The sequence below is a fragment of the Melopsittacus undulatus genome, chromosome 3 (genome assembly GCF_012275295.1).
Source record: "Melopsittacus undulatus isolate bMelUnd1 chromosome 3, bMelUnd1.mat.Z, whole genome shotgun sequence".
In the NCBI taxonomy this organism is placed as follows: Eukaryota; Metazoa; Chordata; class Aves; order Psittaciformes; family Psittaculidae; genus Melopsittacus; species Melopsittacus undulatus.
The window spans coordinates 16,747,243-16,769,833 of record NC_047529.1 but is presented as its reverse complement, the minus strand read 5'-3'; the positions used below and the strand labels follow the sequence as shown (position 1 = coordinate 16,769,833).

Here is a 22,591-nt window from a genome sequence, read left to right as displayed (position 1 = left end):
ACATTTAAAAGGCAAGAAACCAGTCTACTAATGAAATTGTATTAAGACACTAAAAATTAATAACCAGGGCTTCCACACTTTACTAAAAAAGACATTAACACAAATTAATCTTGTAATAACCATTTTCCACTTATACGAGTATAAAATTTTATCTGACAGCCTGATTCACAAATGCACTTGCAAGCTTAAGTCAAATAGAAACCAGTGGAAACTGGGTCTCCAAATGTCTTTACAGGCTCAGGTTTGAGTGACTGCTGTCCCAGTTTCAACACAGTTTAGGAGACCACCAATTTTCTAGGAAATTTTAGCTCTTCAGTCACCCATGCAAATTTAGGCTCCCAAGTAAATTGAGTAGTTATGAAAATATTATTGAAGGACTCACCAAACAAACACAAACCCAACAATCACTTCACATTAAAATCTAGAGGAGGAAAATTCTATACTGTATTTTATGGCCTGGAAACCAGGGAATGAGAAGATGAGCCTTTCCCATTCAAACCTCCTTATTAAATTACCTAAAAAGCAATGTCCAGTTCTTGAGCCATTCTATCAGTTAAAAGGTGATGAAACTCTGTAACATCACGATGCTGGTCCTGGACCAGTATATCTTGCATTTAATGATTAATACTGTACTAAGAAAAAGTCCATAAGACACAAGTGTCTTACCTGGAAGAAGTGTGACTTTTTCTCTTAATATCCATGTCCTTTCACATCTTTTGTTGAGCATTGCTAGGTGCTGTAGAACAGTTAAGTGCAGCTAATAACAATTTTAAGCTAGGTAACTTCCTCATATTATACTTTTGTTGCTGAAACGCCTCAAATAGCCCACTCTGAGAGACTGATGACAATGAGGTTTATCAGCAACCCTTCAAGGGCCATCTGTTACTCTGCCTTGAGTAGCACACCTCTGGAGAGCAGACTTAACCCACTGTTCAGGTGTGCAGCCACAGATGCAGCTTTGGAGTTATCTATGAAGACATGTGAACCAAGTGAGCTAAACAAATGTGCTAAAAACCAACCACAGTCAGTTCACACGTACCCATAGAGATAATTGAAGCAAAACTTTTCAAAAGCTGAGCCAATGGCGATCAAGTAGACAGCTCCAGGGTAAGTCAGTGCACGATACTACAAAAGTCTGTGTTTAGCAGAGCTGAAATTCATGTGATTCTGCCTAGTTGTTGTTTTTTTAACCATATTTGATGGTCTTAAAAATGATAAATATGCCCTTGAGGGAACTGCAGAAAAGTTCTCTCCTTCTTCCTAAGTAATATCGTCTTCATTCTAACGTAGGAAATGTGTTGGTCTCTTTTCACCTTCAAATTTAGGTGCAATTCTTTCCTCTTGGAACTGAAGCCCAGGGGCAATTAGGTCTTCACATACAGCTAATAATTGATTTGGTTTCGGTGGGTTAGTAGTAGAACAGGTTAGGATTTACTTTTTAATGAAAATGTGCATTTTTTAGAGCTGAAACTGTGCTAAGAAAGGTCATTTTCAATGAAATTCCAGACTTAAAATAGTTGAGAAGGATTAATGTTTTGAAATTGTATTTTTTCCATGAAACACTTAAAAGTAACTCTTTATTCTAAAATGTAAGCAACTTGAACAAGACAGAAAATTACGAACTAAAAGAAAGGATCAAAGAATTAGTGAATAGAAAGATTTTTACTGCATTTAACTTTCTGATGTGAGGGCTTTTTGAGAGTTCAATGCTTTATCACTATTTAGAAAATAGAAGCTTCGTTTCTTTTAAAATCACTGTCATTTTCATAGAACAGGGAACACATTCTCCTCCTCACCCTGAAGTGTAAATCTTGGACTGTACATAAGTTATCATTTTATATCCAGACAGGGGCACATTTGATATAGCTGAATGTTTATGTGTTTGTCATCAGTCCATTAAAATTGAGAATATTTTTGGATATTTTTTTTTATTCTAAAGAAGCTGAGCCTAAGCATTTTCCCAGTTTTTATGAATCCATGAGTATTAATAAAGTATCCCAGGATGAAGGATCCCACTGAAATATTTTGTTCCACTCAAGTGCAGTAATATTTTCAGTAATAAATTTGTCCATTAATATAATTTATTTTGTAATATGCACTTGTTTCAATATCCCGACATAAGTACAGTTTCTGACCGCTCAGCCAAGAATTAAATGTTGTGTATATGATCTCTGAGATAAATGAACCTCCTTATCTTCCTAATATCTTTGATTAGAAAGGAAACATTTGGTTTTATACCTGTACTTCTTACCTTGATGTGGTTGGCAGGAGCCCTGATGTAGATCCCTGCTGGTGACAGTGTCTCAATGTTGGATAAACCATCAGTTCCAGAAAGGCTAATCACTAGGTTGTTATTGACACTGTTCCCCTCTTCCAGTCCCTCTCCTTTAAGAAAGAAATTAAAAAACAGCTCAATACAGTGGTGCCCAGCATGGAAAAGGAAAGGCTGTGCACTTCAAAAATGTCAGAAGCCACAATCAAGAGCTGATCAACATTGTAAACATGATAAAAACCAGCTTAGACTTTAACAGGATAAAAACTATCAGGGAAGGGAATACTATAACACATATTCTACAAGGAAACAACAGAGAATATGCAATTGAATATGCATACAGCCCTGTACCAGGTGCTATATATGAACACAACACCAGACATACTGTATCACAGGTTTATGGAGAAAACTGATAAAAAGGGTACTATAAAGCACTTTTACAATTGTAAAAAAGAGAGATTCATAGTGGGGAAGCAGCTCACCTATGCACAGCACACACAGGTCTGCTTCTGGCAGTACTAGAATTAAAAGTCCTATCTAGCTATCTGTCTACCTATCTATCTATCTATCTATCATCTATCTATCTACCTACCTATCTCCTGTGTCTCCATCCATTATCTTACTTACCTGTTAGAAAACTTCTAGATAGACTTAAAAGCACCTGGTACAGCTCTGCACAGACAGTGGGAGGTTTCCCCCCCTAAACAATGAAATACGGGAAGATAAAGGAAAAATCAATCAACCAATTAATCATACAACTCAGAGTCATGGGGATGCCCCAGATCTAGTAACAGTCTTAAAGTAAGAAAAAATAATAATAATAATTAAAACCAGAAATATCTTTTTAAATTTCACCATAAAGAAATGTGCCACCAAACAACAAAAAGTGAACAGTCCTGTATAAATCAAGTCCAAACCAGGAGACAATGCAACTCCCGCTACTCTAGTGTTTTGGAAGCAGAATAAAAAGTGGAACATCTCTGTTTGTCCCACACTAGGAGCAAACAAAACCTATTTAGTTTATCAAACATAAATTATTATCTGCAAATATACCTGCTCAAATTCTATTCCAAGTATAGATCCCTTCTCCAATCATTATTACCCCAAATGTAAGCTACTTCACAGGAAACCCTATGTCCTTTGGGTTTGGGACTGGCAGTTATTATTTTTAGTCTTCTTCTCTGTCTTCTGAGCTTTTCTCCAGTTTTGGAATAAGATCCATTTAGGAAATGTTTTCTTTCCAGGCTGTATTTACTACAAACACTGCCACTACCAGAGCATGCACAGGATCCTAAAGCAGTCCTTTTGACAGCAATATAGGTTTTCGAGGTGACATAAAAGGTCTTGGCTTCCAAGCTGAGACCTGGTGTGTCAATTAATTTTAAGCCCAGAGCGACTTTTTATGACTGTCTTGCAAACCTCCTGAAAATAAGGGTTTTAGATGAAATCACTGAGGGAGTCCAATTCTGGTGCTGCAAATAGTCAGCTATAATAAATATTCCTTCACAGGCAACAAAATGATATATAAATTCATCCATCAGACCCTCTGGAGCTGCTGACAGTGAAGCCATTATAGGCATTTGGGGATAAGGTGTATTCAGGCTAAAACCTCAGTGGAAACATTCAGTTTAGCCCACAGTCCTTTAACTCAGACACATGTCCTTGCACGAGTGAGCCAAGGCATGCTGGCATGTTGGAGATCTTGTTCTGCTTCCCCAGGGCCACAAGGGCTCTCTGCATCACCTTGGGCAAGTAGTTGCATCTCTCTGAGCCAGCTCTCTTAATCTGCAAGATGTGTACGATCTCTCTCATTTTATAGTCCCTCTGTTTAAATCATAATCTATCACTTCTCATTATGTTTATGCACAGGACCTAACACAGGGACTCGTTGCATGTGTAGAATTGCAGGATCGAAACTGAAGGCTTTTCCCACCCTCTGTTTATCTTTAAATTGGTCATTTTTATCCCGTCTCTGATGGAAAAAAAAATTGAGCTATATCTTTAGATATTCAGGCAATATGAGATCCCAGCAGAAGATGCTGCGAGTCAGTCTCCTAATGGTTAGTTAGGAGAAATATTTTGTTGTTCAACATTTTTGTTGCTCCAAGCTCCCATTTATTTAAGTGTTAAATCCTCTGCTTAACTTTTAACATATGCTTTCACTCCATTATCTTCTATGTCAAATGACTGAAGCTAAAGGTAAGTATGCTCTTAAATGCTTCACTAAACTGGGGTCTTAAATTTTGCATAATGGTGCTCTTCCAAAGGCAGATAAATCAGTGCACCAAAAAAAAGTCACCTTTCACTTCTACACTTAAAAAAAAAAAGATCCAGATAAAATAGACTGACCTGAGGAAATAGAGAGTGTATGGTTGAATGGAAATAGCTGCAAGAAGTTGCCTGTGGAATCATGGCAGCTTTATTCCAGATTCACTGATATCAGAAAATGCAGATGATGTGATTAAAGTTCTCAGGGGTGCAGTCAAGGATTTGCCCTTCTTTCCTCCAAAAGCATTTCATGAAAATGGCAATCAGTGCATGTTGTTGTTACATGTAGTGATATTTTCCTACTTCACTTACCCAGCAGAAGCCCATGGCCTGAAATGTTATAGAAAACATTACTGTCCACACTAAGGTTTGAGATCCCAGTCAGACGGAGTCCTTGTCCAAAGGAGTCCAAAACACAACAGCCACGTATGTAAGAGTCTGGAAAGAGATGAGTGTTGTGAGCAAAAAGCACAGTGTAGCTTGAGGGTTGAGAGGGTTTTATACTAGCTTGTCATTGATGATGTGTAATTAATCCTTTTGGCTTCAGCTGCCCTCCTGTACTCTTTCCAACAATTCCAACAGGCAGGAATTGCTGAGATGGGCACAGTAGCAAAGAGGGACCTTGAGTGCAGAAATGGGGTAATGGAGATGGCCTACTATTCTGAGGAAGGAGGAGAAGATCCAGTGAGAGAATAGAATCCCACAGTCGAAGTATGAGTTGATTGAAGTTATGGATGATAGAAGTGGGATTGAAGGAGAGGAAGAACATCTCAGAAGGACAGCGACCACAAGGCAGGTATTTTGTACATCTTTTCTAGCCAGGAATGGCAACATGCCAGCTGCATTCCAGGATCATGGCCAGTGCTGCCTTCTGACACCAGGAAGCCAAGATCCTCAGACAGTGACAAACATGGCATAGGAAAGGCAAAAGGCTGGATTAGCTGGAGGCAGAAGCCCCATACATTATCCTCAAAACATTATTTGAGCCCACCTAATTTGCTCCTATAACCACCAGTCATCGGAGCCCTGACTGCCACATCCACAGGGATGAAATTTGTGTTTATCACAGACAAAATTAAAAGAACTTAATATGTTCCTTAATCTTCAGGTGACAGAATTAACTTTTGGCCTACGGAACCACACAGCCCTGAGCCACCTCTGGGCTCCCTCATAGTGTATTAGATCGTTCATTTCCAGAGCTAGAAGCAGCACGCCAACTCAGGGGTGTGGAATAAAAATGAAGTATTATTTTAGGAAGAAGCTGTCCAGAGATGCAAAGGAACTAAAGTACCTTTAAGCACTCTATCAAGGTTCACTTGAGCTTAGACTACAGATGAGTTTTTCTCATGTTTACTGATCCACTTCATCATCTGACCGGAGAGCTGAGCAGGTTTTGAGGACATCTGACCCAGCTTTGGGCAGGAAAAGGTGAACATGTGAGATCATTCAGGTCCAACTCACCTGCCATCTTTGCACTGCCAGCAATAGTGAGGGCACTGCAGTACTGCCGAAACGCTTGGCCCATGTGGCGGAACTGGACCCCTTCCACCTGAAGCCGACTTGCCTCCCCCTGGAAGGCCTCCACAACCAGGATGGCCCCCAGGTCGCGAGCTCCCAGATGCCTCTCGCTTCGCTTGTACAGACACCTGGAGCCACCTAGAACACAACCAGGTGTGAGCTGCCAGTGTTACTTCTCTGCAGTGATCACAGGATGCACAGGGTGACCCAGCAAACATCGTGGGACCTGCCACATTGACTCAGTAAGATCTCCAGCAGTGATCTAAAACATGGGATCAAAGACAAGCAGCCCCAGGCAGGAGTATTAGATACTCCCTTTAAATACCCTCATGGTTCCTTTCCTAAGAGTCTGGACATTTTTAGAGGAACATATATTAAAACCAGCAGGAAGCTGTGGTAGTTTTATGCCTTGGAAAGTTTCTTGTGTTCAATTTTGAATAGTCCTATGCATGGGGAAGATGGATTTGACATTAATTTACTGTGGGTGAGGTTCCTGAAAAAGGGATTTGGCATGGATGTACTGAAATGAGAACACTTTGAAATTTCTTTAAAACTCTTGCTCTCCTGACTCTCCCTGCAGATGGATAAGGAGCTTTTACTACCTCTAAAGACAAGGAAACTAAGTCACAGGACTAGAGAAGGCATGGACACTCCTGAAAGGCATCCTTCCACAGATGTGTGCTTGGGATATTTTAGTATGAGGGGATTCAGGCTATGAATGAGCAACTTGGGCTTGTTCAATGGAAGTGCAGAGATCTCAAATTCCAGCACTGCCTGCTTATGCTCAGTAATGTTCATTTTTTTAAAGAAGGTAAATTAAGCAGAAAAAACACTGCTCACTCATCTTCTGGTGACTCCTCTGAAAAATCCTCCTATCCTTTAACTCAAATAAAACCCTCAAACGGCTAGCATATTTCATACTATATTTATGAGTTCCACAGAAAATGGACCATAAATCCATGAGTAATATAAGCAGTTGGCTGCTGGATATCAAATGAAGTCTGGTGTCACAGTCTGAGAGCCCAAGGCATTTTATTTTAAAGGAAACCTTACACCTGGGTTGCCAGATAACCTAACTCTGCTTAAATTATAATTGCTGTGTCTGATTCTGCTTTCTCATCAGCTGGTGTAAAACAGGAAGCCACCTGTCAAATTTAATGATGTGTCATACAGGTAAAACTAAAAGAGAACCAAGATACCTAACATTTGTTACTATATGCTACAAGAAACCATCACCTGTTATTTTTTCTTGGTATCCCTAAACACTAAAAAACATCTCAGTATTTTACACTGAAGAGTACAAACAGCATAGGGCTGTTTTGTTTTTCCTTCTTCTTAAAGTGACTTAATAGTAAACACAATTAAAAATTTAATGTATTATGTACACTGAAACATGTTTTCAGAAGTTACTTTCTTTTCTACACCCTTAGGCTCAGGCAAAATTAAAGGGTCTTTCCCAAGATGGCTTGAAACAACAGTGTGAAAATAATACATCTGAGATATTACCATGAAAGGGAGTTCGGCTCTCGAGATTTCACACTTCAATGTCAAACAATGTTTGGAAAGATAAACTCACTTTGCTGGCATTGGTATGTCTCAATGTTATGCTATCAAGAAAGAGTTCTAATACACAGTAGCACCACAATGTGATTTTAGTGGAGCTATTCTCCTCAATACATTCATGAGAGAAAAGATCTCCTCACCTCTTGCAACACCTGCTTTTACACACTGTCTGAGATGTGACATCCTCTCCACTGTGACATTTCCTTGAACAACAACCCTTCTGCTAATCAGTGCCACCAGAGCACTCAAAGGCAGACCTTGGCCATTCACCCATCCTTCTCCAACACTGTGGGAGTATCTAAGGAAAAACACAAAAAGGCACAAAAACATCTGCACCTGCCAGGTGACAATAATGATGTTTATCCTAAGTTTATAACTGCAATTTCCCAAATTCAGACCTTGTTTCTGTCCTTGTCTTTCTATGGACTGTGGTCATATCCACTGTGTTTGCATATATAGGCAAAATATATTTTTCTTGGTGGATCTTTACTTTCATCTTTTTGTCTTTCAAGCTCACAAATTTTCCTTAGATTATGTATGTTTACAACAAAATATTTCAGCATTTGAATTTTCTTCCCAGAACATATTTGTGTGAAAACCATCAATACTTTTTTCCTCAAGCCCCAAATATTCCTGAAACTGATACCATTAATCTTCCTGAGCATTGGAGTTGGTTTGGTCCCAAAGAGTGATACATTTCAACACCTGGGCTCCAGGTGATAACAACATGAAGTACAGTTTGTCCAAGATCTCCATGCACAGAGGACAATGAGAACATAAGACAGTGAAGCTACCACTCACTGGAAACTTGGAAACAGTATTTCCAAACTGAAGTAATTCACTTTGAGTGTGCTGTTAATCAGCTTAAGAAAATCAGTAAAGAAGGGACATTTTTTTTTTAAAGAACTTAGACAATTTTGTGAAAAAAGTTGCACTTTCTCAAGAAATGACAAAGGAATTTCTTTGTCAACCCTATGCTGAGGCCACTGGACTTTACTCATCATCAGTGTTTTTGGCTTCAAAGGTTTTCTGAGTTCATGGTAATGATAAGGAATTTAACCATAGTCAGAAACATTCAGGATTGAGCATCCACTAGCTTTAGGGGGAGGAAGAAACCAAAATATCTCTGACCACTTTTGTTAAAGAGATTTATATAGTTATTATGTCCCACAGGAAACAGCAAATCTTCACTTTGATCATATTTTCCCTGGTTTAGTGTAGAAATCCCCTTGGCCCTTCAAAGAATACCTGAGTGGTGATCTAAGGTACACTTCTGTGTTGTTTACAGACTCAATAACAGCCATTTCTTCTTGCTGCTGCACATCTCCAAGGCCTGTCCTTCCCACCACTATTTCATCACCGGGCTGCCAGTCAACAGGTTCCTGGAGCACTAATTGTGTGTCATTAGCATGAGCTGATGATTTCAAGTGTGTGAAAGATACTTGGGGCATCCAGCCTCAAAAAAGAAAGAAAAAAAATAAAGCAAGTCAATCAACATCAGAAAAGAGAAACATCATGCCTAGAAATCACTGCCTCATGTGGATCATCCCACAGTAATTCATTTCTTTCTGATGCTATGTAAGAGAAACAGATTAATGTTATGAAAGAAGGTTTGTGCACATCTGCTTGGATCAGAAATGCAGTGTTTTCCAAATGACATCTTCATTTCATATCTTTTGTCTTTATTGGTCCCCAAAAAAAGCTGAAAAAAACATGCTCAATATGTTTGCTCAGCTGACGGTTGCTCATGTGAGGAACACCCTCTTCTTAAGAATCCTTTATAATCAACAGAAAAAAACACTCTCTGCAGGGACCATCATCCATCTCTGAGTGCAAAAAGCACTTTGAATAATCAGCTTCTTCAGTCAAGTGTCCAAAATGACATGAATCTAGACCTACAAGTAATTTGTGTTCAAAAAACCAAATGCTTCCATTAGCAACATTTTGGTAGCATATGTATAGACAAATATCACTACTTTTAAAACCTTTAAGAGTGACTACAGATTGCTTAGCTAGCAGCATGAGGTGTTCTTTAGACTGTCTCCACTGGAGGATAGAAAATAAGGGGTCATTTTTTGAAATCTTGGGTTAAGCAAAAAAAAAGAAATATATTTTTATCAAATCTTGGCCAATGCATTATTCAAAAAAATTGTAAGAGAATTAAAAACCTCTCTCATTTTTTCCCATATCAGTTTTCCTTTTAAAAATGAGAAAGGTCCTTAAGAAATCTTCCTTAAAAATAATAAAAAAATAAAGAAAAAAAGAAGTAGGTGTTTCACGTGAAAAGAATTTCCTTCAGCCCATTTTATCTAAAAGTGGAAATAACAAAATAACAACACATACTACTTTAAATGTTTTAACTTTGGGGAATTTTCCCAGAAAACTTGAATCTCAGAAAACACTGCTGAACCATATTTTTATAGGTGAGTCCTTGATCTGACCACACTAGAAAACACATTTTCAACCTTATGGTGAAGTGAAGGCCCCTGGGATGAGATACAGGTTTGGCGAGCAGTGTGGATAAGGTCAGCAGGATGAAGAAGAGCCCCTGCATCGCAACCTTAGGTCTCCACTGGAAGGCAATAGCAAGGCTACAACAGCAGTTTCCCAATTTACTCTTCTTCAGTGGACATACTACCAAGCCTGTGTACAACAAGCCCCAGCTACAAAACATCTTGTCATTTCACTCTCCCTTTTACACTTCTTTCCTTTACGCTTACTGAAGTTTGTTTTAACTCCTGACATTGCTTGTTCCCTAATGGGCTTTGGAACAGATTGGTCCAGTGAGATCCAAGACAATGAACACCATCAGGGGAGAGTATGTGCCTCACACACCCACCTTTAGTATATTTTTCCTTCCATCCTTTGCAATAGATCATAATTTACCTTTAGCCCACAGCAAGTTAGTGTCCTCCCTGGCTGTACTATAGAAAAGTAATAACACCAGAAATCACTGAGGGTAGAGGTTGCATCCAATAAATCATTTTCAAATTATTTTAAGCAAGCTTCTCTCTCTCCATATTCTGTTTCACTTTCTTGTTGCTTATAGTCTGGTGTTCCAATTCCTTCATTAATGAAGATGGAAATAATGAGTGGCACCTGCACGTCAGTAAATTCACAGCAGAATGAGAGAAGGAAGAATCAAGTCTTTAGAACCTGTCATCTTGAAGTACATTTGAGCACCTGCTCGGTGTGTCATGATGGTCACCTAGAGCTAGCTGAGATGCTTCTGGCTTATTTTCTTTTTTCTTAAATCAGACTTGAAATTTCTCAGCCTACAGCTAAGTGAATCTCCCAGACATCCTTCACTTAATGTGCTTCAGTTTTTATCATGGAACTGGTTGGAAAGCATCAGATGGATTTCCTTCAGATGAAACTAATGCAGAAGTCGTAATCCAGTAGGACATATAATATACTTCATGTGCTGATGCAACAAGACTGGAATGACTCTACAGTAGCCCCCAAAATACATACAGTGTGGACCCTGCATCCTCAGTACCTACATCATTTGCTCTACAGATCTGCTTTTATTGGGACACACTGTTTTCTAACGCAGACACAGCAGAAGCCCACCTTGCAATGTTCATGAGCACAGACATCAAAAATTTTCCCTGTGGGATCTCATCCTCAACACAGCTTTGGCCTGCTCAAAAAAAACCTCTCTTGATGTCAGCCTGTGTGCGCTCTTTTACTAACAACAGTCTCATCATCTTTATTCATTTACCTTCTTTCATTGAGTGATCCTCGTGAATTTTTAGGACCCACATAAAAGCGAACAACTGACAGCAGCCATCTGCATGTTGAGCAGCAGACAATTTTTCTCCATCTCTGGACATTTTGTTTATAGTACTGATTTGTGTGCATATGTTAATGTGTGTTTGCGTGCATCTGTGGCCAGACACACAACTGACTCCTGTTGTGTACATCTGTCACACATATACTACAGCAACACTGCTGGGCAACAATTCTTGTCATTAAGAGGTGCAAACCATCATTCTGCATTCAAAATATGTTCAAAAAAAAAGGCTTGTTTCAGGCTGCTCTCCAAGCTGTGAAACAAAATTTCTTTTAAGAAAACATTCTCAAGGTTTTTTTTTAATTTCTCCTAAAAGAAGAATATTCAAGGACCCAAACACACACTTTTTTTTGTTTTCCTTCCTTTTTTTTTTGTTTGTTTTGATTTTTTACAGTGTTCTCCCATTTCACAGTTTGGTTTACGTATTTTCCTGATGATTCATGTGGGGTGATGCACAGGTTTCGTCAGTGATACTTTTCTTGTCAAGCCACCAGTGAGAGACCATAAACAAAGTTTCTTTGCCTTTACTATAACATATTCCTAGCCCTGTTTTGGTGGGATCCTATCATATACCCAAACAGAAATGTACCACACTGTTCCTGGAGAAGTTATTATCCATTGATATTTAAATCACCCATTCCTAGGAAAAAAAATACAGCTGGTAAACATAAAATTTTACTTTTTTAAAGATAAAAAGTATACATAGTGACCTATATCTCACATAATTCAAATTATAGTAAAACATGCAACCCCTTGTTCTTCAGCTTTGGTATCAAATAGGTTTAAACAAAGGTAGCTTGAGAAAGAGCACAACACACATCAAGACCCTCAGTCATATCACTGGTGTCTGTAGCTGACGTGATTTAGTTTGAAGATTGTGATCAGGTCCTTAAACACATCCTTTTGGGTGTACAATTGGTCTCTAGCTGCTGTTCCAGAATGACATTGGTCTGACTATAGTCTCATATCATATCTGCCAGACCTTCATAGGCAACTTGGGGTACCAACACAGGGTGCCTGAAATGATCCTTATATTAACATTCAGGTAGCTGAACAGCCAAACATCTAGAAGACAGTCAAATCAAACAGCTTCTTCTTGAAGAAGTTTCCAGGTCTCTGCTCACCTACCAGGAGTGGGCTGACAGGACAGGTTACACCACTTTCCAGGGACAGTCATACACCCAGCTTTTAAATGTGGAGGTGAAATATGCTGATGAACATCCTGGGAGGGAATGAGCTCCAGCTGGGAGATAATTTTCATTTCACATAGGTCTTCTCCAGATTCTTTCCTTTAAATAACCAACAAATTCTCTACAAAGACCATGAACTGCTAAAAATAGTTCCCTGGAACAAAAGCCCCTGTCCCTGCAGTCTGTCTGCAAGGCCATTTTCTGAAGGCTCAGATACCTGTTTCTTATTTGCCCTTGACAACAAAGTCTATTTAAAATAAAGCATGCAGGATCCATGAAATAACCTTCAGCGATTAGGACTGAGTTGTGCAACAGGTAAATAAATTACTTGTTTGAGAATAGAAGGTTTTAAAGACCAACAGCTGTGATATATTTAAATTATTTCTTAAAAAATAAAAGTGCTGCAAGCAGAAACACTCAAAAGTGCTGAAAAATAGATGAATCTGTATGAGTCCTTAATTATTGAGCTCATTTTTAATAATTAACTGTACTCAGAGTGGGAAAAAAAATAATTTTTAGACCTAAAGCAGAAGTGCCTTCATGTTCAAGGAACAGGACAGAGACTTTAGACTTGTAATGCTATTGCTGGCAAAGCAAGAATTGAACATTTTGGTAAATGACTTGACAGAAACACACTTACATACTGAGCAGAGCAGACCTGTGCTGTCAAATTGCAAGGGGCTAGAAATATAAGGGACTTGGAAGGAAATTCCAAACTGAATTAATCACAAACTGTAGCACAAGGAACATATTTGCACCAGGACCTTGGTATATGCTTCTTGTTAAAAGCATCGTGAGAAGATGAAGTCTTGTATAGACTGGCAAGATTATTAAGAACAAGGCAATTCTGATGTGTACAATTCCATTCTCTTTTCCATGTCAAATAGAGAAGAAAAAGAGTGTAAATCAAATTCCTTCTAGTACCTACAGCAAAACATTTTATAAACCTGTGTAGGATACTATGTGGGTTCACTAACTGATTTCACCAAATCTTAAGTAGTTCAACTGGAGATGAGAATTTGACCTCTTAAGAGGTCAAATTAATGTGATTCCACACAGAATCACATCAAACCTCAGCAAACACAGCAAGTCAGGGTGTACTTTTCTCTAGAACTACAAGAAAGTTTGTCTTCAGTAAGCAAAGCGTGGATTGTACAGAGCGTTATAGGTTTCTCTATCCCATTACAGGCATGGGATAGTTGTCTCCTAATTCAGGCAAGAGGATTAGGCAAGTCTCTAAAGGGACTCAGAAGCTCTTCAGTGGCCAGGGAGTCTTGGAAACCCCAGCCACTGTGACAAGTGGCTGAACCCACAAACATACAATTTTCTTGGGACCTGAAATAATACACAGACCTGTGCTGTCCTGATCATTGATCCTGTCCTCCCATTTATGAACCTAAACACATGTCCAGCTTTTCTGACAGCTTCTCAGAACTCCACAACAGAAAGGGAGAGGAAGAGAGAGAGAAACAAAAAAGCAGTGGTATTGATCTCACATGAGAAAGGATGCTCCAGATCCCACTTTTCATCCCAGTGGGAAATTTTGCTTCAGAAGAGGTATCTCCTTTAAAGTCTCTGTTTGCAGTTAATTTTACCCATTCCTTGTGTATTTAAAAAAAAAAAACAACAAACCAAACAACTCTTGTGCAATGCCATAAAATGTTTTCAAGCTTCCACCAGAAGAGAAACTTGCATTGACACTGGTCACCAAAGGACGTGCATAGTTTGTAATCAGTTATTTAGAATAATAATTACAGAATCATAATTATTTGTATTAAATGAAGTCTGCCATGCTAGATGCTCTGCACATGCAGATAGCTATAGACAGACTTAATAGGAGTCTACAACAGGACAATCTACAACACATCAATCCAATGGTGACACATTTAGAAGGAGCCTTTAAGTCTTCTCATTCTCCAACTCAGCCTCTGCCATAAGGCTGTCCTGTGGTGCTGATGATTTTTCCAGTGTTTTCACATTTACTGGCCATAATATTCCAGCTTTGTTTGTTGCCAGAACATACTGCTTCAAGATACTACAGTCCTTCCCCAAAGTTCATTGAGCATAGTCACTCTTCTGTGTCTGATTTATCCTTTTGAAATCTGCATCCACAAACATGTCCATGTTGGTACTCCAGTGGCAACCAGAAGGCATCTGAAACCTCAGATCTCACTAACGATTTCCCTAACCACCAGTTTGCTCTGAAGGAACTTTTGCCTTTTACAAATTCCTATTCAATTAGATGAATTCCACCTCAAATCTTTCAGATGGTCCAGCTCTAAGTATTTATGTCATTAGATGACACATTTCTTAAATGGAAAACAGATACCCCTGACCCAAAACCAAGACTTTTTTGGAGTATATATTGTCAACTAATTTTAGATATCCAGAGAACATCCTAACCAAGCTTGACAGCAACCAATGAGAACCACATCCAGAGTTAGGCAGAGGTGGAGAGTCTGGCTCATACATGGGTGTATTGTTAGAAACTAGACTCCTTAGCTCAACGTTAGGAGGACTGGTTCCAGTCCCAGGCTTTCCACGGGACTGTATCTCTTTCTCCCAAAAACCTAAATGTTTTAAACAATCTTCCTTTCCTGGCATGGTACAGCAGGCTTTGAACCCTTCTCCTCTGATAAACAGTTCCAGGATCCTGCTGCATCTCATTGTCACTCCTATTTGCCAGAAATTAATTAACTCAGCTACGAACACACAGTTTGTTTGTAGTGTTGACAAACTATAAAGCTCTTTTACACCTTTTGACAGTTTATTGGTGCTTTAAAGTTGAGGTAATGAGATCCCTTTATACCACAAAAGGAATTTACAAGAACTGCAGGGCTCAGACACACCGTCTACTTGCTGTGACTATACAAGTTATACTGCAGATAATCTGTCAGTCTGTTGCAGCTACATTGTAAATCTTTTTTGTAAATGAGAATAAGATTTTTCATTTTCCATGAACAAAGCAAAAAGAAACAAGCAGTTTACATTCCCGGAAAATATAAAAGAACTTTGCAAGAGACAGAGTTAAAAATATAATTCAATGTATTATAGCTATGATAAAAAAAAAAGAAGGAAAAACCACCTACCATCATATAGTCTCCAGCAATAAGACACAGCACAATTTGCTACAGCATTGCAGGTGTCAGAGTGTCTAAGGAATCCAACTTCCTCTCCACTGTCATAATCCCCTATTATTTCCTTTCCCCTATCCAAAATGCACTCCTTAAACTTAGCTTGGCCATTCCCAAAATTTCCAAAAGTTAAAGTAATAAATGGCAATACAGCCATTGGAAATGTGTACTTCAGAAAAGAGATTTTATATATATATATATATTTAGATCCATGACAGAGACTTCTGCTGCTGCTACAGCTTCAGTTAATAAAACAAACCATAAAAATAATAATATCTAAAATTCCTTAAAAGAAATAGAAAACCTTTTCCAGAAGGTCTCTTTACTCAGGATAGGATATAGGTATGCTGCTACAACTCTTTATAGTCAAATAGACCTTAAAACCCCATCACATTTAGATTTAATGATGACTTTTATAAAAAAAATGCCACTGCTATCTCAATTCTTGCAGTGACCAATTTGGTCACTGGCCATAAAGTGTAGGGAATCAGAAAAGGAAGAATGAGAGATGCTTCTGTCTATTTTCACAGGAAAAACTGTGAGCCCTCAATCCTCTGGTGTTCAACATTTCCAGCTTAGTTTTGCGGTCTGTTCATTTCAGTCCTAGGAATATTTCCTAATCATTTGAACAACATTTCTAGTTTGTTTTGCAATGTGAGGAGTTTGGGATTTTTTCCCACTATGCATCATAAGAGACAGGGATATCTCTGCCTAAAACTGGGAGATGTCTTTCCACCCTCATACAGTCCTGCAGGACAAACTGCTGTGTGTGGGCAGCTCCTGGGGAGATGCAGACAGCTTTCCTGCTACTTCCTGACACAGCCAATGCAGAAAGCTTTTCATTCATGCCCTGTGGTAAAATAGGAGGTCCTTTCTAATTTATAATTGCTCATTAACCCTTCAGACACTCAAGAGTTTTTCAGCTTTCTGGCTACTGCACAGGCAAGATACAGCAGCATCAGTGATGGGCACTCAGGAGCACACTGGGTATTTTAAATTGGATTTGAGCATGGGCTCAAACCATAGCTTGTCCAGTCTTCCCATTGTGTGGGAGCAAACCCAGCATCAGGCACGAGCTTTATGTCAGCAGTGGGCACACTGAGACTGGAAATCTGGACCTACTCAGTCCTCTCAGCTAGGTCCCTATGCACAAATCCATCATGTGCCACCTCATTTCTGGTACAGTTATGTTCCTGGCTCTGAGCAGAAGTCCTTTGTGGAGAGCCTCTGATGCCGCAGACTGCTAGGGCAGGGGACTGGGGTGCTGTTCTAGGCTGAGGTTGCCACTGCAGCATGAGGACATGCCACATTTTCTAGCATTTATTCTCCATTCATGCACTGGGAATGCACAGAGATCATGGCTCAGCTTTTTAACATCAGGCTTTAATGTGCTTGGTGGCCCACTCATCCAAGGCCAAAGGTATAGTCACAGCTTCAGTATCTCCATGACTTCTCCCACATCTCATGCAAAATAAGAGTGATGCTTCCCTGTTATAAATTCTGGAGAATGAAGTCTACAACTAGCCAGATGTGATTTCATTCCAAATTCAAATGAGATCAAATATTCAGCAGCTTTGAGAGAAGAAAAATTCCACAATAAAGTTACTTTTGGAACCATTACACTTTTTTTTTTTTTACTAACGGCGCTTTGGGTCCTTAGGGGTTTTGATTTTTATTCTGCAAAACACTGAATCTCACTAGTGTAGAAATGCTGATATGAAACAGATATAACATTAAAAATAATATACTGTGTAATCCAGGTGAAAGAAAAATGTCAAACACCTTTTCCTTCTCCCATTGGGGGAAAAAAAGTCTGGCATAATCCAAACAAGAGGACAAAGTGAATAGCTTTTATTTTTTCCAGTAGGAAATATCCTTGAAATTGACCCCATCTTGCTGAATGTTTACCTTTTGTGAAAGTACACTTTGCACCCAAAGCATTTCCACCTAAATGTTTTTGAAGGGCACCCTCAAGAAAGCAAAGAGTGTTTTATTAAGGTGGGTAGAGCTATGTGGTTAAGCAGGTCTGTGGAAATTCTCATTGTTGCTCTTTTCTGACACAATACTCTGCAGACAAAGTACCTTCCCTTTGTGTGCTGTCCCGTAAATGCTAACGTTCCCAAACATTTATTTTAACCAGAAATTACTCAGTCACTTTAAGTCACATCCGTCCAGAAAGGGTTTCCAGAAAGGAATCCATGCCTGAAAATGGCTCACAACCAAAGGTGCTACTCAGGAAAGCCTCTTTAAACTGACACCAGGAACAAACAGCTTCAAACACAGCAGCCAACTACTGCACAATCCCATTGTGAGCAGCACACAGCTGTTAACATTTTGCATTATTGCCAGTTAATCTCCCGCTCTGCTGCTGAACAAGACAGTGAATGTCTGCCTGCAGAAGTGGGTATGCAGGGTGGCGTGGCCATTTAAATGCTAAGATCAGTTCACTACATCCCTGGCATGCCATGAAAGAGAATGAGACACTCAGGGAAAGCGAAGATGAGCCCAAACGGAGCTTCCATGCCTGGCTCAGCCTGCAGATATGTGAAAACACAGATCTGGGTCCAGGCTTCTCAGCTTGCCAAACTTTCAAGGCTTTTTCACAACTGGGAGTCAAAATTCACCCTCGTTTTGTTGTTGGTTGCTTCTCTTCCTCCAGACAATCTGCTAGCTGTAGCTGGGGCCAGAAGTGGAAGGGATATTTCAGTGCTATACTCAAAAGTTTTTAAAGAGGTGATTATTTCATCCCACAAAAAGCCTCCACATTTATAGAAACCCCCAAACTTCGTGCCTGTCAAGAAACACAAGCTAACATATTAGCTGTAGTCTATATCTATTCTATTTACTCTATTCCATTCTATCCTATCCTGTCCTATCCTATATCTTAGCACCCAGCTCCTAGTCCCCTTTACTTCACACTTTTTCATCATTAAGATCAAAACACAGAGCAACTGATTTAAGTTTAAATCAAAGATAATAGATACATTGCTGTTAGAAAGAAGGGCAAGCTATGAAAGACACAGCAGCTTTCTCTGAACCCTTCTCTCTGGGTATCTTTTTCCCCCCATCTGTGAGGTCTTTAAAATCCAATGGTCATCTTGTGTTTCTGAGCAAGAAAGTGAAGGAACAAGTCATTGTACATTAGTTACTCCATAGGAAGTGCCTAAGTGCAGTTTCCTACCCCCAGTAAATACAAGGAGATTCAAGACAGCTTAGCCTTCTGTTCAAGAGCCATCTGCTTTAATACATCATGTTAAAGTCAAGGTCTTGAAAGGAAAAGCACTGTCACAGAAGGCAAAAAAGCTTCATGCAGCCATCACAGAGAATAACTAGCATCTAAGGAAAAACAGCCTATGGAAGCGACCCCAGAAAGGGAAAAAGGACCTGAATTCACAGTTTAACTGGGGAATGCAGACCAATGGTTTCAGTTAGTGGAAAATAACATGTATTGAAAGAACAAACATTTCAGTAAGGTAAAGAAACGCATCTTATCTCTAGCAGATCTCTGCACCCTATCTTGAATCCATCTGTTACATTATTTCTTTTTCCCCTGTGAGGCTTTTCTTTTTAATGTGTGAGTAAAGCACAACAAATTCTCTCATGTGGTCTATGATCTCCTAATCTCAAACTCAACACAGAAACATAATACCACTTAATGGTGAAAAAGCAAAAAGCATTTGATTAAATGTTTGATATTTTGAGGAATGCAAATCTCCATAGAGCACAGTGCACAGCTCACAAATATTTTCTAGTTTATTATTGATTAAAAGTGATTAAAGCTAATAATAGGTTCAACTGATAAAAAAGCCTTTTTTCCTCAGGTAACCCTGAAAATGCATTAAATTGTTCAGATTGCAGAGAAGTCTGGAACGGAAGTGCAGAACTGACTGTATAATGTCATCTTTCACAGTCAGCATAAATTGCAAGTGCAGGGACGTTCTTTGCAGCAGAACTTGCCATGACTTTAGAGGACTGAAATGACCACTGGTACCTCTGTTTTAATTATGCTGATTAAAGGTACAATACTAAACCAAAAGTCTCTGGACATTGTTTTTTCTTGATCATGCAGCTTTCACAGCCTGGACAAAGTGAATGTAGCACATTATTAAACCTAAAGCATAGCATGTTTCTTCTGGTTGGAGAGGTATATGTTATTAGTCAAGATTCAGGGAACAGGCTCATATGTTCATGCCCCATATCATCAAAGTATTGACAATGACAAATTTTCAGCTAAATGCACAGCAAAAATGCTATTTTTCTTTTGGGAACAGACACAGACTGTTTCAAGGGGACACAATAGAACAATGAGCTCATCTAAACAGGGCTGCTAAAAATGGAGCAGAATAGAAATGGCCTTAATTTTTCTTCCATCCATTTTAATAAGAGGGTTGGATCCTCGAAATCAGGCTGCCACAAAGGAAGAGTAGGTGTCCTCAGCTACTGATGCAGCACCTCCACTTATGCTGCCTCCTCACCAAGTCCCTGACCTCCACGCAGCCTCTGCTCATGTCTCTGGTCCAGTTTCTCTGGGAAGGACAAAGGTGCAAGAACAGCCAAGGCCACCATGTTAAACTTCTCTCCTGAAGCTTGTCAGGAATGTTTCTCAGGGAATAAAGCACAAAAGGAGCTGGAGACAGTGATAAATTTCCCTTCTGAACAATCAATAAAATTGCTTCAGCCCCGCTCAGGCCCCTACTGCGGATGCAAGAGCCATAATTACATTGTCAAAGAGTCGAGTTGCCCTGGCTGACTGAAACCCCCTTTAAAACTGACGTGTGATTGACAGGCAGTTTATGGGTGGCATGCTCTGACTGGCAGGAGAGTTGGCTAAAGCCAAAGGCAACAGTGAAATTTCCCAGTCTGCTACAACTACCAGAGCAAAGGACTGCCACTCACAAGGGAATTGTGGGAAACCCTTAGTCATATTAACATATCAAAGTGAGAAACTGACAGCACTTACTAAACAATCTGAACTCAACCATGGCTGCAGAGCATCCCCCCAACTTCCCAGTCTGAAAGAGGAAAGAAATTAAAATGCTATCAGTCCTGTCTTCACTACGACAGCTAAGAATTTGGAAGCCTGCTTATTTAATGATTTTGATCTGAGATAACATATATACATGTGTATATATATGTATCTCAAAAACGTATATTGCTGAACATGTCAGCTTCTTTCATATTTATATAGAAAAGGCTGTCACGCTCAACAATTTGTTCTATACCACAGGCCAGACTGGCATGAAATTGGAGACAGAACAGCATATTTCTGCTTCATGTAAGCAATATGTACAAAAAAGAACATGCTCTTTTGGTCTTGTTTTCTAGGAGGATTCTACTGGTTCAATACTAAATTGCAGATTGCATGGTTTGAATGAGCCTTAAATGCAGCCATGCATTGGGACTGTATGTAGCGCACAAAGCTCAAAAGCTTCATAGCTAGCCTGGATTTCTTGAATAAGAATTGATAAGTAATTAAAACTGACAGATGTTTCCTCTAATGGACCAAGCCACCTTTGGCTCCAAGTATCTTCATCCAGATAATGCTTGGGTTGCAGATCTCACCTTCTTGGTTTCCGCAGGCATAAAGAATTACTGGGAACTATGGCACTCAGTAAACTGTAAGAAATATTGGTGAGAAATGCTTTGAAGGTAGTGACATAGAAGCTGGGTTCACTTCCTTCCATTGTATTGCCAGGTTAACATTGTCAAAAATACTTCTGCCCTGTTTGTCTCCATAATTCTGTGAGTTGTCTGTGAGGATGAAGTCAAGCAGCATGATAAAGGCTCAGAATGAAAAGGAGAAGCAGCACAGGAGACAGCTGAAAGGAGATGTTACTGGCTTTTTCTACATTGCTATAAAACAAAACAGCATGAAGAAGACAAGGCTTTTGTTATGAAGTGCTGATAATTTAAGGAGATAATCTTTACTTACAGAGGTCAAACCAAGATTGGAAGGATACTTTCAAGTAGCAGAGAACACAGAAAGCAAAGCAGCAAAAGCTGTTATCAGGCAAATTCAAATCAGACATTTTAATACTTTTCTTAAAAAAAATAAAAAAACATGGATGATTAACCAAATTAATCCACTGGAACAAGCTTCTACAGAAAATACTGGCTTCCGTTTCTCTTGATGTCTTCAAAGACCAAGGCTTTCTGGAAGGCATGCTTTAATCTAATGTGAGTTACTGAACTTAAGGCTGGGATAACTGTGTGAAGCTCAATGGTCAGAAACAGGCAGTCAATTCAGCCTAGATGATCTAATAGCCCTTCTTCACAGAGCTTCTGTGGGAAATGGGACAGAAACTCTCTGCCCTTTTGCAAAGCCAGTTTACTGAAATTATTCAAGCCATTTGCAAGCATTAATATTTTAACCTTGCTGTGTCTTAACAAGGTGTTCAAAAGCACCCGACATGGCGTTCAAGAGCAGTGCAGCCAACCTCACCTGCCACTGCCAGGACCACTTTCCCCAGACTCTGCTGATCCCTCCTGATTCAGAAAAGCATCTGTTCACTGACTCCCTTCCAAGAGCCAACCTCCCCAGCCTTGCTAAGATCTTGTGAACTGACAGAAGCACCGCACAGCACTACAACTCACTCCATGTCTGCGCTCAGACTGTACCCCTTAGTGTCTGACATCATTTTTGAATGACAGCCACACATGTCAGCCATGCTCAGATAGAAACCTTTCTGCCTGAAAGCCAGGAGTGTGTAAGTTCAAGCCCTTCTGCAGGGTACAAACTCCTACCAGTATGAAGGTTGACACGCAAGAACATAAGGGAGGAAGATGAAGAAATCAGACATGTTGGCTTTTCTTTTTTCTCCTCTATGACACTAATATTCTGATTCATGCT

General features: G+C 39.5%; 1 protein-coding gene across 1 annotated transcript in view; it reads right to left on the bottom strand.

Annotated features, from left to right (window-relative positions):
• The window catches only part of PKHD1 (PKHD1 ciliary IPT domain containing fibrocystin/polyductin), a 243,492-nt gene that overhangs the window by 120,642 nt on the left and 100,259 nt on the right, over window positions 1-22,591 (bottom strand). Inside the window, exons 37-41 of the mRNA XM_031046619.2 lie at window positions 8,870-9,077; window positions 7,762-7,919; window positions 6,002-6,196; window positions 4,853-4,978; window positions 2,252-2,385 (exon numbers count right to left, since the gene is read on the bottom strand). Coding sequence (XP_030902479.2) covers window positions 2,252-2,385; window positions 4,853-4,978; window positions 6,002-6,196; window positions 7,762-7,919; window positions 8,870-9,077 — 821 coding nt within the window. The remainder of the gene's footprint in view (window positions 1-2,251; window positions 2,386-4,852; window positions 4,979-6,001; window positions 6,197-7,761; window positions 7,920-8,869; window positions 9,078-22,591) is intronic.